Here is a 14032-nt window from a genome sequence, read left to right on the forward strand (position 1 = left end):
GAAAGTAAGTGTAACTTCAGAGGTCATCTGATCCAACCTCCTTATTTTATAGATAAGGAAAGCGAGGCCCAATGGAAGAAACTGAAATAGTTCCTATATCATGTAGTTAATTACTAAGTGGGATAAATGAGACTGGTACTCAGATCTTTCTGCCATAATTCCCAACATCTAACATATTATTTTAAGGATTATAGAAGGCTTCTTTGATCTATCAGTTCTGTGTTTGTGTTTTTCAATCGAGACTCAAATCATTTATATCAACTTTTCCCTGCAAGATTATAATTTAATTAAAATACTACACATTCATTTAGTGAATGTATCTATTACTATAAATATGAATGTAGAGGTAGAAACTACATAATAACTACCTCCTATTTTGTTTTTGAGTAGGTTAAAAAAATTTTTAATGAATCTGATTTCACAAGTAGGAACCAAATTATGTAGAGTGAGTACCCTGAAAGCAAGGATTTGAGATTATAATATAAGGTTAGGGCCAAGGAACCCAGACTATCATGTGGGTCATATCACTTTCAAGACATGCTTTTCCTAAAGGAAAATCCTGAATCATAGCAATCCAAGGGCAAATAGGTTGCCAGTACTATTATCAATAAACTCACTTTATTTGAAACTACTTCATCATTGCTCATTTTACAAAAGAGGAAATCCTTTGATATTTCAACAAATTAGCATCAGATTGACCTCTTCCAAGGAAATTTCCTCAACTAACATCACCTTATACTACCTATTGCCTTCTTTTGCACTCAAATAGCATTTCTGTGTTCTGTTTTTGCAACGTTACCTTGCCTTCCTTGATAGTCTCCATGGGTTTTATGTATGCCCTATCACCTAAAAGGATAATGCATGCACTCTTTGGGAGCAAGAATCATGCTTTCAACCAGCCTTGTATCCCCTGTAGTAGTGTGCATAGACTGGGCACTCAATATCTACTTGTTGAATGAATTAACCTCAAGTACATTCAGTAATGAGCATACTCTCCAAATTTTCAACCTTGTGAACTACATTAGAATCAATAATAGAATAAAAAAATCTGCCTCCAAAAAATAAAAAAAGCTAAAATTGATGAGATTCGTGCCTTTACATTTTAAATTAGGTGTTGGTGGTTTTCTTGTACAGTGAAGAAAAATTAAGTCAAGACAGACAGATTTTGGTAGGAGAGGTGCCTGAAATAGGGTGCAAGTGCAAGGAATGTGGTCTATACCTTGTCCCGAATGATTTTAGTCAGCATTCTTGTATCCACTCCATAAAGTGCTGGGATCTAGAAGAATCAGAAAAGCATGAAAATGAAGTGTCATTTCTATCATGAGGAATTGAGACAGAGAATGCATCACATTCTTCTGGCAACTTAACTACCTTTACCTTCCTGCCCCATTTAACTGTTTTCCAACCTATTATTTTATTCAGACCAAAGATTTCAATCATGGCAAAGTACAGAAGGTAGGTGCTCCAGCTTTATCCTTTATTCTTTTTACCCATCCCTATGTCTCATTAAGAATACACACATTTTTGGTACCATTACTGCCTTTCCTAATTCATAATTTAAATGATTGGGTTAAAACTTGAAATATGGACTCAAGAATTTCACGAGTAAGTATATAAATAATAAACAACTTTATTTTTGAACCACAAGCCCTGAGAACCTCTGTTAATTGTCAAATTTCAAAACCATGCCACCAATACTTCAGTCATCAGCTTCATCCTTCCCGCTGTCCTAATCTTCCTCCTATTGGACCCTTGCAATCCGCTTCTGAGATGCTGGACTCTGAGGACGAAGCTTTCATCTCATCTTGCCCATCACTAGACCTCTAGGTCACTTCCTGACCATTTATAAATTTTCCCACCTGTACAAACCTACCCAACTCCCTTTCTATGGTATCTTCCCTCATTAGAATGTAAGCTTCTTGAAGATAGCATTTGTCTTATGTATATTTGTATCCCATTTAGCAGCCAGTTCTTAATAAATGCATTATCATTCATTCTATCATTCACATCCCTGCAGCACCATTTCTTTTTATATCTTGAACAGGCTCGGATAATCATAAAAGAGGAGAAACAAAGTGACTAAAAACTAAACATTTATATAGGACTCTGAAGTTTGCAAAGTGCTTTTGAAGTGTTATCTCAACTTATCCTCCAATCATTTCAATTTATAAATGAAGAAACTAAAGCTGAGAGAGAGCAAGGGACCTGCTCAGGATCACATAGCTAGTAAGTGAGGTAGAACTGGAGGACCAAGTCTTCCTTACTCCAGTGCCATGGTAGCTACCATGCAATGATCTCTTTATGAGATCCAGAGCACAATACTCAAAGAGATTTGCATTCGCTTGTAGCTATAACAATGTGGAGAGTATTGAGGAAAGTATTGTTTTATTCAGCAACTGTCCAATGACATTTCAGTTTCAAATTGTTCTCAGGAATAAAAACTGTCAGTAGTGAGGTAGCAATGTCCTTCTAAAATGTATATTCTACTTCCCAGCTGTGTGACCCTGGGCAAGTCACTTAACCCCCATTACCTAGCCCTTATCACTCTTCTGCCTTGGAGCCAATACACAGTATCAAATTTCAATGATCAAATTTCTCACCTTTTCTTCTTGTAACCATTTCCCTAGACTCTTAGTAGCCAGCCAATGATTGAACTCTTCACTATAGTTCAGCACCAGCAGACCTGCCACCTGCAACGAAAAGGTAATGCTGATTGGAGCAACTGATACAACTGTGAGTTTCCATCATGAGTCAGTTCCATGGGAATGACGTCATAATTTCAACTCTTGGGTCCCAAACACAAATTAAACAGGCATAATATTAATTATTAATTAAACACGAAATTCTTTAAGCTGAAAGATACATACTCAAAGCAATCTGCTGAAATAACCAAGACATAATAATGATTTTATTTTAATTTTATGAATCCTATAATTCTATATACCCCTCCAACAATAAGAATATTTAAGAAAAGAAATCCTTCAAAACAGTAGGCTGCAATTGTGTCCATACCATCTGTAAAGCATTAGTGGACATAGCAAACTTTGGCAATAAAGCAATGAACAAGTATATTCATTATTAAGTTCTTATCAGCTCTGGTTTCTCCCCACTAATTCCAGAAATTGGCTTTCTTTTCTGGTGTCCCAGAACCCTCCCTTCCAGGAATTATATTTCAATTCCAAAATTCTAATCTCCTAATTAGGTTTCTGGTATTGGCTGGACTCTCAGATTCAAATCTGCCCAGACCTCTGACTTTGCTATTGTCTTATCTGAGTGTCTGTCCATCTATTCCTTATGTGCTGACCACTGACTTTCCTTGACCCTGCAGATCTTGGACTCCCAGTTTTCTAAGGTCAAGTCTAAGTCCTGCCTCTTGGTCTTTACATGAAATTCCTCCTGCTAAACTCCTACCCAATTCTTTAAAAACCCACTCAAATGCCATCTCCAGGGGATACCGAACTCCGTCTCTTCCTTGGACCTCACATATGTTATGTGTTTTTATTTCTCAAATGTAAAATAGGGACATGGATTCTGTTGGTATAAGGAGAGACTGGTGAGTACCTCCCACCACCATGCAGGTCAGCACCTTCTCTGCAATTTAGTGTTAGACTTAAGAGAACTGATCAAAAGGTCAGCAAACCTGTTCAGGGTCATCTGGGAAGGATGTGTCAGGGGCAGGACTTAAAACTTAGGTTTACCTAACTCTTGACATATTTATCTACTGTGTCAATATTTCACTTATTTCTGTTCACATCATATGCTCCTGTTAGACTATAAATTGAAAGTTAGGAACATATTCTGAATAAATTTTTAATCTCCTCTAGCATGTAGCACAATTTTCTAAACATTTTATTAAACACTTTAATGTTTAATTTTAATGACTTTTAATGTTTAAGTTTAATGACTATTTACTGAATGAATAGAAGTGAGTCTTTTGTTGTTGTTCAGTCATTTCTAACTCTTTGTGACTCCGTTTGGGGTCTTCTTAGCAAAGATACTGGAATGATTTGCTCTTTCCTTCTCCAGCTTGTTTTGTAGATAAGGAAACTGAGATAAACTGGGTTAAGTGACTTGTCCAAGTTCACCCAGGCAATAAGTGTCAGAGGCTGGATTTGAATTCAGGTCTTTCTGACTCCAGGCTCAGCCCTCTATCCATTGCCACCTAGCTGCCCCAACTAAGGTGGGTAAAAGGTATAAATTTTAATATACATTACTGAAAATTTATGTCAGGGATATTGTTTTTGAAGATCGCAGTCTAGACAAGTTCTCTGAAATGAAAAAGAGCCAGTCTAGGCAATGTAAACAACCATTCTGAATGACTGAGGTCTAAATTATTCTCACACAGGAAAACAATTTATTTTCTATTTGTAGAAAAACAAATTTGAGCACTCATATTACTCGAATTAACTGTCTATATTAGCTGAGTTGAGAAAATTATTCCAGTCATGCATGCTTCACTTTGCCTGAGAATGTTTCCATCAATTTCATGACCATTACCTTAATGCCATCAGACTCTAAATATTTGCTCAAACCCATTTCATCCAGTGCAGCAGTGTCTGGAGCACCACCATTTCCCACAATTGGATTGGCCATTGTAAGAATCTGTCCTCGGTAGGCAGGATCTGTAATAGCTTCAGGGTACCTAGGTAAACATATCAAGATGTTATCAACAGAAAGAAGCTTATATGACAACAGTTTTGAGTCACTAAAATTATTGCAAATCCGTGAATGTAAGATGATGGATATTTTAAAGGCCAGGTCCCTATTCTAAGTCAACTTAAATGGATTTTAGATGGCCATAGAAATTTGCTCATAGAATTACACATTGAGCGAAAACTGACCCATCAAAATAAAGGTACCTTCCCAGGCACTTTCTGTATCCTTTTTTTGCATTGATATTTAAGAAAGCATGAAACATTTTCTGGACTAAACATAAAGACATTATGGTTTAACAGAATGAGCAATGAGTTAGGGACAGAAAGGGCAAGTTCTAGTCCTTGCTATTCCACTCAGTAATTAACCTTTCTCAGCCTCACTTTCTTGTCTGAAAAATGGGATATAGAATTCTTGTCCTGCTTGCCTGACAGGTTTATTATAGAGATCAGTAAGATAATATAGGTGAAAGTATATTGGAAATCTTAAAGTACTTTGCAAATATATGCCATTATTTAAACAAATATAAAGATGCTTGGGTTTTTTAAGCTTTTTCTTTGCATTCCCACTTTAAAAAATCTTCTACTTATCCATTTTGCTGAGAAAATGAAAAGGACTTGAATTTTGCACAACTTACCAGATATAAACAAATCCAAATTGATGTTTCTGATGAAATTTAATAATCTTATCAAAATATCATTTGCCACAAAATTGAAAAGGTTTTTTTTAGTTTTGTTTTAGAAACCAGCATGTAAATTATAGAAGTATTGTTGATTTATACATGTCTTTCCTTCTTGAGTATGAAGTATGCTATCAAAATAATGCATGATGGTGATGGAATACTACTGTGCTATAAGAAATGATGAACTGCTTGATTTTTATAAGAACTGGAAAGGTCACTATGAACTGATGCAGAGTGAAATAAGTAGAACCAGGAGAAATTTATACACAGTAACTGAAATATTGTGGGATGATCAAATGTGGTTGACTTTGCTACTAAAAGCAATGCAATGATCCAGGACAAAGCTGAGGGACTTATGAAAAAGAATACTATCCACATCTAGAGAAAGAACTATGGGAGTAGACATTTAGAAGAAAACATAATTTATCAATTGTTTATATGGGCATATAATTTGGGGGGGGTCGGTTTTAAAAAGATTATTACAAAAATGAATAATGTGGAAAAAGGATTTGAGTGATAATATATGTATAACCCAGTGAGATTGCTTGTCAACTCTGGGAGGGGGGGGAAATAGAGGAGGGCAACAAGAATCCACAAAAAAAAGTAGTTTAAATTCTTAATTTAATTTAAAATAAATAAATGAATTTCATTTTTAGGATAATAGAACCAACTCAGAAACCACAAAAGAAAATCCCTTCTCTATGCTTACAAATTCAAATTCTCTAACTTATTTGGAGGGGTTTTGGGGGGGGATTTGTTGTGGGTTGGGTGTAGGTGGGTTGTTGGGGGTGGGTGGTTTGGTTGGGGTGGAGGGTTGGGTGTTGTGGGTGGGGGGGGTTTGGGGGGTTGTTGTGGGTGGGTGGGGGGAGTCTTCCAAGGTTCTTCTTAAAGTTCCTTCATCAATTCATTTGACTATACCTCTAAATCATTTTCTGGCACTAATAATTCTCATATTCATGAATATAGAATTCTAGAATTGAAGGACTAGAATATCTCTTAGGATCCACCTCTCACAACCACCTGGTTTTCCCAGAATCTCACAGGTAAAACCCAAATGGCCTGACTTTCAGTTTCATGCTCTCTATACTAGAAATATGACTCTGGGCTTGGACTGTCCAAGGCTGGTATGATGAGAGGATACTCTCTCCTCACTGTATCTTCCCAGTTCCATACTCAATTTTTACTTTACATATAATTATGCTACAGTGTTTAAAAAAGCTGAACTTATTATTCTCTCTGATAAGCCCTATTCTCTAATAAACTCTCCACTTCCCCTCAATTTCATCCTAAAGACTGAAAACCAGGATCTTCATTGAATTCAACAAGCAACACATCTCTCAGCCAACTCCTTCTGCTTAAGTAAGATATACATTTATTACCAAAACATGAAAGACTCAATAGTGCTCTGAGCTGGTTTCTACTCTCGACTCTCATTAAATAGTTGTATGATTTTAGGCAAGTCATTTAATTTTTCTGGGTTTCAGCAACCTCATCCATAAAATGAGATAAATTGAATGAATAATCTCTAAAGTCCCTTCTGGATCCTAGTCTATGATTCTAAGGACCTATCTGAATTCCACTCAGTGCAGTCTTTTCAGAAGAAGATGAGGTCGTTGGACCAATTTTTAAATACCCACATCCCATCCCATCCAGCATCAAAAGGAGATGCATCTTTAACAAATAAATCTTACTCCCCGCCCCTTTCTCCTCCAGCTCTCCTCAACAGAACTAGCCATTCCTTCTGAACAAACTCTTAACTCTCATCCGTAAATGAATAAATATAGCTTGGGCTAGGAAACTGCTGCATTGAAGGGAAATTAATCCATCAGGTCCTGTTTGACTTTTGTGATGTGACAAGATTTATTACCTATAATCTATCACAGGGAAGAAAACTCTAGTGCCCTCCATCATTCTGATCTATATTAAACAGTTGTTTGTTGGCAGGTATATTAACACAGCTAGTAATTAGTGCTGTCGAAAAGCTTAAATAATTGCCTCGTGAAGCAAAACTTTGCAAACAGATTTCATACACTGTAATTTAACATTCTCACCAGTGGAACTATTTAAAACCCATCTAGTGCTCTGTACTTCACTTAGGCGGTAAAGGGTTTTGGGGGAGAATGTACATTAATAAAACAATGGAATCTCACCCAAAATCTTGGACATCAGTTAACTCAATGCCTGTTTGCCTTTCTGAACTCAACTAGAAGATCCCTAAAGAATTTATCAATTATTTTTACTGAAAAGGTATCCCTTTTCTTATGAAAAATCCCTTAAGCACAGTTATTATATATTTTTTCTTTTTTTTTTCTTTCTTTTTTTTTTTAGAGAATAGTGGGGGCAAGAAGATGGCTCACTGTATAGAGAGTCAAGCCTGGTGACAGGAAGTCCTGGGTTCAAATCCAGTCTTAGATACATCCTAGCTGTATGACCCCAGGAAAGTCACTTAAACCCAATTGCCTAGCCCTTACCATTCTTCTACCTCTGAAGCAATATTAAGTATTGATCCTAAGGCAGTATATAAGGGGTTTTTTTAAAGAAGAGATATCATTCTATAATCACAGAATTTCAAAGTAATTTAGTTTAGGAATTCTTCATCTGGGATCCATGAACTGTTTTTCTTTTACTATTTAATATATTTACTATTTTGACAGCTTTGTTTCAATATAATTGGTTTCCTTTATATTCCTATAAACTTTATTTTATGAATTTAAAGTCATTATTCTGAGAAGGGATCCATAGGCTTTAGTCTGCCAAAGGATCCATGATATGAAGAAGAAATATTAACCCCTCAGTCTAATTCATTTCTTTCTTTTCATGGAGGAGGAAAATGAGGGCTACAGAAGCAAAGATACTCACAGTCACATAAATAGTTTGTGGCAGAGGTGAGACAAGGACCCAGAACTCCTGACTCCCAGACACTCCAGGAAAAGACTGCTTATATGGTTTCTCCAGCAACTCTGTCTTGTACTATTATGTTTTTTAAAATATCTTTAATATTGAGCATATTTTTTAAACATGGTGTTCAAAAAGATTTTTTTTTAAAAAAAGAAACCTTGGTGTCATATATATGATGGTGATTTTTTTCATTTAAATTAACATTCTCTCTTAATGACCACTAATAATGTTGCTTGTACTTCATTTTCTTATTTTTTTAAACCTTTACTTCTGCCTTGGAGACAATGGTGTTTCCAAGGCAGAAAAATGATAAAGGATAGGTAACTGGGATTGAGTGACTTGACCAGGGTCATATAGATAAGAAGTATTTGAGGCCATATTTGAACCCCAAAACTCCAGTCTTTGGGTCTGGGTCTCTCTCCACTGAGCCATCTGGCTTCACTTTGTCTTTCATTTTCAGAAAGGATCAATGACATCACAAAATGATATCCTGATTTGCTGTTAATGGGATTTAAGTGAGGCTGTTAAATAAATTTGTCAGTGTCACCCTCTCTCTCTTCCAGAGACACTGAAGCCCAATGGCAAGACAAAAGTCTTCAAAACTAATAATAGGAAGAGTATGAACGCTATTTTCTGTGTAATTTCATCTTTCCTATTTAATTACAAGATTATAAGAAATAATGAGGAGATCAATTATTTCTTCAGTCTGTGAGACTGTTCTAATACTATGTGACTTGAAAATCCCATTCATAAAAAAAAGTAAGCATAAAATGTAATGGAAAATCACTGGATTTAGAATCAGAGGACATGGTCCTAAATCTTGGATCTGCTACTCATTAGGTGACCTTGTGAAAAAGGTCCACTTCTTTGGGCCTCAATTTCCCCACCTGAAAAAATCAAACACCTTAACTTTTAAAGTTCTTTCCACCTCTGAAGGCAATGATTCCATGATCCTACTGAATGGCAAAAGTATTCTCTTGGGAACCAAAAGGGAGATGGCTGTTCTGATGTCTTTCCTCATTTTTATTATTCCCTCTACTAAGATTCACATATAATTAGAAGTGGGTAGTCTAACAGAGAGGCGCATTGTATTTTTTTTTCCACTCGGATTGTCAAAGATGTTGGAGAAGTTACCAGGCAATAGAAAGAACAGATAATAAACTACCCTTGTTATGTCTCAAAGACGTCTTACTTAATGAGGTTTGGTACCATTGCAAAATCAAATGCACCTCTAGCCTAAATTAGTGGATAATATTCCCTCCCATTCCATCTAACATCAACCCACTGCTCCCAATATCAATGGAAGTAGGAAGGTGCCTTAAGATACTCACCCCGCCAAGCCAGTGTTGAAAACAACTTCCCCAGCAACAGATGATGGATGACCGAAGGAGTAACCTTTCATCTTGGTTCCATCTTCCAGCACAATGTGTGCTGTCTGAGCCTAGAAAAACAAGCTACATGAGTCTTGGCAACACAGGAGGGAGGAATATATATATTTTTTTCCATATATATTTTTCCATATTATATATATATTCCATATATATATTAAATAAATATATATAATGGCAGGCAAAAGTTTGAATATAACTGAAAGATTAAATAATATGGCACTGTTTAATGTATGGCCACACAACTATTCACATCTGGGGATGTTCTGCTTGTTCTTATTCTTCTCAAATGAATGGCTTTTTGTCATAGACAGGTGTTCAGTTTTGTTTCCCTCTGGACAGAAACTGTATAGAATGTTGATGAATCATCTGTTCAAAGACTGTTCCTATATTGACAAGTCTGAGATACTTGAATTATGGGGCATCAGTTATTATTTTCACTATTCCTGACTTCCTTTTTTCACAGCTTTAGAAATTATTCATTCATAGATTTATTAAATATATTTTTTCTGAACTGTCCCATACAACTTCCCTGCTACTATGGAGCCTCACCAGAAAAAAGGACTACAACAGACAAACACGACTGGGTTTTTATTTTTTTTATTTTAATTTTTTTAAAAACTCTTCTGCCTTGGAATCGATACATAGTATTGATTCCATACTATTCCATTCCAATACTATGTATTGGTTCCAAGGCAGAAGAATGGTAAGGGCTAGGCAGTGACGGTTAAGTGACTTGCCTAAGGTCAACACAGCTGGGAAGTGTCTGAGAGCAGATTTGAACCTAGGACCTCCCAGCTCTAGGCCTGGCTCTCAATCCATTGAACTACCCAGCTGCCCCCACAACTGGGTTTTTAGAAGCTTTTCAAGTCAACAGAAATTTACTGAGTGCCTTCTCTGTAAAAGACATGATAACAGACACTGTTGAAATGTTTGAAAATGAGAACTAACAGTTCATAAAGAGCTACTTCTTCAAAAGTAGTACAAGATGTCGAATTACGCTCCCATCCCACTTTAGTCGGTTCTACAACTCAAAGGGAATCCGTGCCATTTTGGAAAGGAAGGGATCTATGAAGTCCATCAATCATCTACCTCCATTTAATGTGATTAACAAAATACTCTAAACATGATGCCCTTATCTGGTAAGAACTCCATTGTATCGGTCAAGCAATTAAATTTAAGCTCATATTTACCATTAAGTTTCTTCAATAAAACATAAAGTCAGTTCAAAACAGCATTATTCTAATATTAAGCTGGGACAATGTGGTTCTAGTCTAGCTGCTGAGAACACTTGAGCGCTAGCTAAGAGGAGTCACAGAAGAAGCATCCTTTCTTATGCTTTGATTACAGGAGGACCTCATAAACTTCAAAGGGTGGGAGGATGTGAAAAATATGTTAAAATATCCATGACTCTCCATCCCAGGCAATATCCTGGACCAGAATGTCCCCCTCACAGTGTCCTATTCTATCTCTGCCATTTTGTCCCATGTCTGTGTCATGTCATACAATTTAATCCATTTATCCTTTTCCTACCCCAAGCTGACAACCCTGAAGTCCTTTCCATTCTTCCCTTCTCCTGGACCTTTTTTACTTCCCTTTCTCATCTCCGACTCCCTCCTTCTGGGAGTTGGAGCATCTTAGGTAAGCATCAGCAAGCCTTCACGGTTTCAGAGAAGACTCTTTCCAACTGTCCCCTTTCCTGGAACATCTCCACCTGACTTAAACCAAGAAACACTCCCGCTCCATTCCAACTGAATTTGTTCCAGGTGACAGACTTCTGAGTTAGAACCCTTAATATTAAACTTTCACCTTATTCTCCTAAATCTTGCATATGGTACACAGACAGCTATTTTACTTTTCTCCTAAAAAAATTGATTAGAAAAGTTAAGACCTTTCTGTTAGGGTTCAATCACATAAAATGAAAAAAAAATAGCTGCTTCATATGCTCACTTCTTTGTCAAATGATATTATCAGAGTTTTCGAGCTAGAAGGAACATAAGAGATCATCTGATCCAACCCCCTCATTTGCCTAATGAACAAAGTGAGGAAAAGAGAGGCTAAATAATCTGTCAGGTTAATATGTGGCAGAACAAGGAGTCTGATTTAGTCATTGCTCTTCCCACTTATTACAATATGTCAACATTCAAAACAGGAGCTGCAAGTTCCTATCTTTTAGTGGAATCCTCTGCATATTCTGGCACCAGAAAATTAGCTGTGAAAACCTAACTCTTTTCTTGTCTTAGTATTTTTATTCTTGAAGTGAATCTGCCGCCATAGAATAAGTACTGAAAAAAATCTCAAGTTTGGCTCTTTATCTTTACATGTCTGCTACTTAGCTTCTTAGTCATTTGTCCCAAAGTGACTTTAGTTGATTCGAATAGGAAAAAATCAATAAGTTACTTGTACATAAATTGAGACAAAGAGTAAAGATTAACTCATGGCCACCTACTTAGCCCCATTCACATTTGGTTACAAGGAGCCCATATTTTCTTGGTTGCTTCTTCCAAAATCATGATGTACTTGCTCCTGTCTGTCTTTACTCATAGCCTTTCCCCTTTCTAATTCAAAACATTAACTTCTGGTTTTGTGGAATAATGACAAAATTAATTTGTATCCAAAGCTCATCCATTCATAGGGTGAAAAGTACTATAAACACACATTAATGCCTAATAAATGTTTGTGGACTTGAAGATTAAGATGAAAAAATAGCACTTCTTTGTAAATATTATAATAGTTGACTTTCCTGCACTGTTTTAGATATTATATCATTTGAGTCTCAATAAACACTGATAGGAATGTATACCAGTATTTTATCGTTCTTTTACAGCTAAGGAAATTGAGTCAGAGAAACTGACTAGAGCAAGGACAAGAATCCAAGTTTCCCTCTCCAAATTCAACACCCTTTTTCCTATGGTACTCTTCTTCTGTATAAAGATGGAATATTTCTGGCTTTACAGTCTCATGACATTCAACTTTCTGCCTCACAGAAAATATAGGCAAAGAAAATATTTCTTAAACATTATAGAAAAACCAACTTTTGTGGAATCTTTTTAAAAAAGTTGTTTAACTGATAAGATCTGGGAAAAGAAAATACAAGGGTGGGGGGGGTTGTGATTGACTTTCTTCTGCCAGTTTGCCCATATTATTCTAAGCACCATCTGCCTTATATACTTTTTTCACTTATAATTCATCATTTTCCTTTCCATTCAGCACCCCCAATCTAAAAAATTTAGAATTGAATATCCTTATTTTAAGCATCATCTAATCTTGTAAAGAAGAAGAAAATTATGTACTGAATGAAGCTGATTCTTGTTAGCCCTTCTATATCCCTGCATTTCCTCCTCTCTAGTGGACTGGTTTCTTACTTTACTTTCTATCTACTGAAGATATATTTGAAGAGACATTTACTGTTGCCTGAAATAGTCTTGGAGATTGTATTCAATAAGTCTTTTGGCTCCTCTAATTATATTTTTGCTCGTTTCTGGTGGTTTTTATAGATCTCCCAATCCTCCTTCCTACTCCACATTATATTTTTATAAGCCTTCTGTTTATTGCCTATACCACTCTTTACATTCCTCTTAAATGCATTGGCCTCCAATGGCTTTGAAATGATGAGTGTCAATTGGGTTGTCTAACAATTGATGGAGGAACTCTGTACAAAAAACCATTATATGGAATCCCCTTTTCTAGCTAACGGTGCCAAAGTGCCATTTCATTGCAAAGTGATTCCCCACCCCAAATCACTTTGTTATCAACCTAAGACATTTTAGCAGCCTTAGTAATAATATGTCCTAAAACAAAAAAAGTCCTCATAACAGAAACTAGATCATAACATTAAGTTATTTTTAAAGTGCTCACTACTATAGCTCTTTGGTGCCTTAAAAACTAAAAGTATACAGGAAACCACTATAGATAGAAGAACACACACTTCATTGATAGTTTCAATAGGTAAGTTAAAACTGAACAGTCATGATGAAAACAACAAAATAAATTTAAGTACTCAAATGGAATCTTGAATGGAATATAAAGATACTGGTGTGTTAGTATTAAAAATGAATAAATCAGAATTTTTGCCATTCATTATATATATATATGTATATATATCCTGGAATTTGAGGGATTGAAGCACCTCAAATTTATAAGGTAGTTCTTGGCGACTGCCTTTTAGGAAACTGTGCCATTTCTCACAAGCTGGTGGGAATAGTTCTCTTTTCTTGTGAAAACCGAAAGAACATTTTCCCCTCTTCAGTACTTCAGTAACCTTCATATTCTCCACAATCTTTCAAAGATTACTGATGACAGCTCCAAAATCAAACCTACACTAGGATGTAGTTCATTTGAGTCTGGTGGCTTGAAGCAAATCTCTATTATTTTTATTTCTTTGCCCTTTCCAGGACAAAGACAATTTTTC

At 36.0% G+C, this 14032-nt stretch overlaps 1 protein-coding gene across 1 annotated transcript in view; it reads right to left on the reverse strand.

The window, feature by feature from the left end:
• CPS1 (carbamoyl-phosphate synthase 1) overlaps window positions 1-14032 on the reverse strand; it is a 148442-nt gene that overhangs the window by 119815 nt on the left and 14595 nt on the right. The window contains exons 2-5 of the mRNA XM_001369228.5: window positions 9565-9674; window positions 4498-4642; window positions 2601-2690; window positions 1220-1276 (exon numbers count right to left, since the gene is read on the reverse strand). Of these exons, the coding sequence (XP_001369265.1) occupies window positions 1220-1276; window positions 2601-2690; window positions 4498-4642; window positions 9565-9674 (402 nt within the window). The remainder of the gene's footprint in view (window positions 1-1219; window positions 1277-2600; window positions 2691-4497; window positions 4643-9564; window positions 9675-14032) is intronic.

This window comes from Monodelphis domestica, chromosome 8 (assembly GCF_027887165.1).
Source record: "Monodelphis domestica isolate mMonDom1 chromosome 8, mMonDom1.pri, whole genome shotgun sequence".
NCBI classification, from domain to species: domain Eukaryota; kingdom Metazoa; phylum Chordata; class Mammalia; order Didelphimorphia; family Didelphidae; genus Monodelphis; species Monodelphis domestica.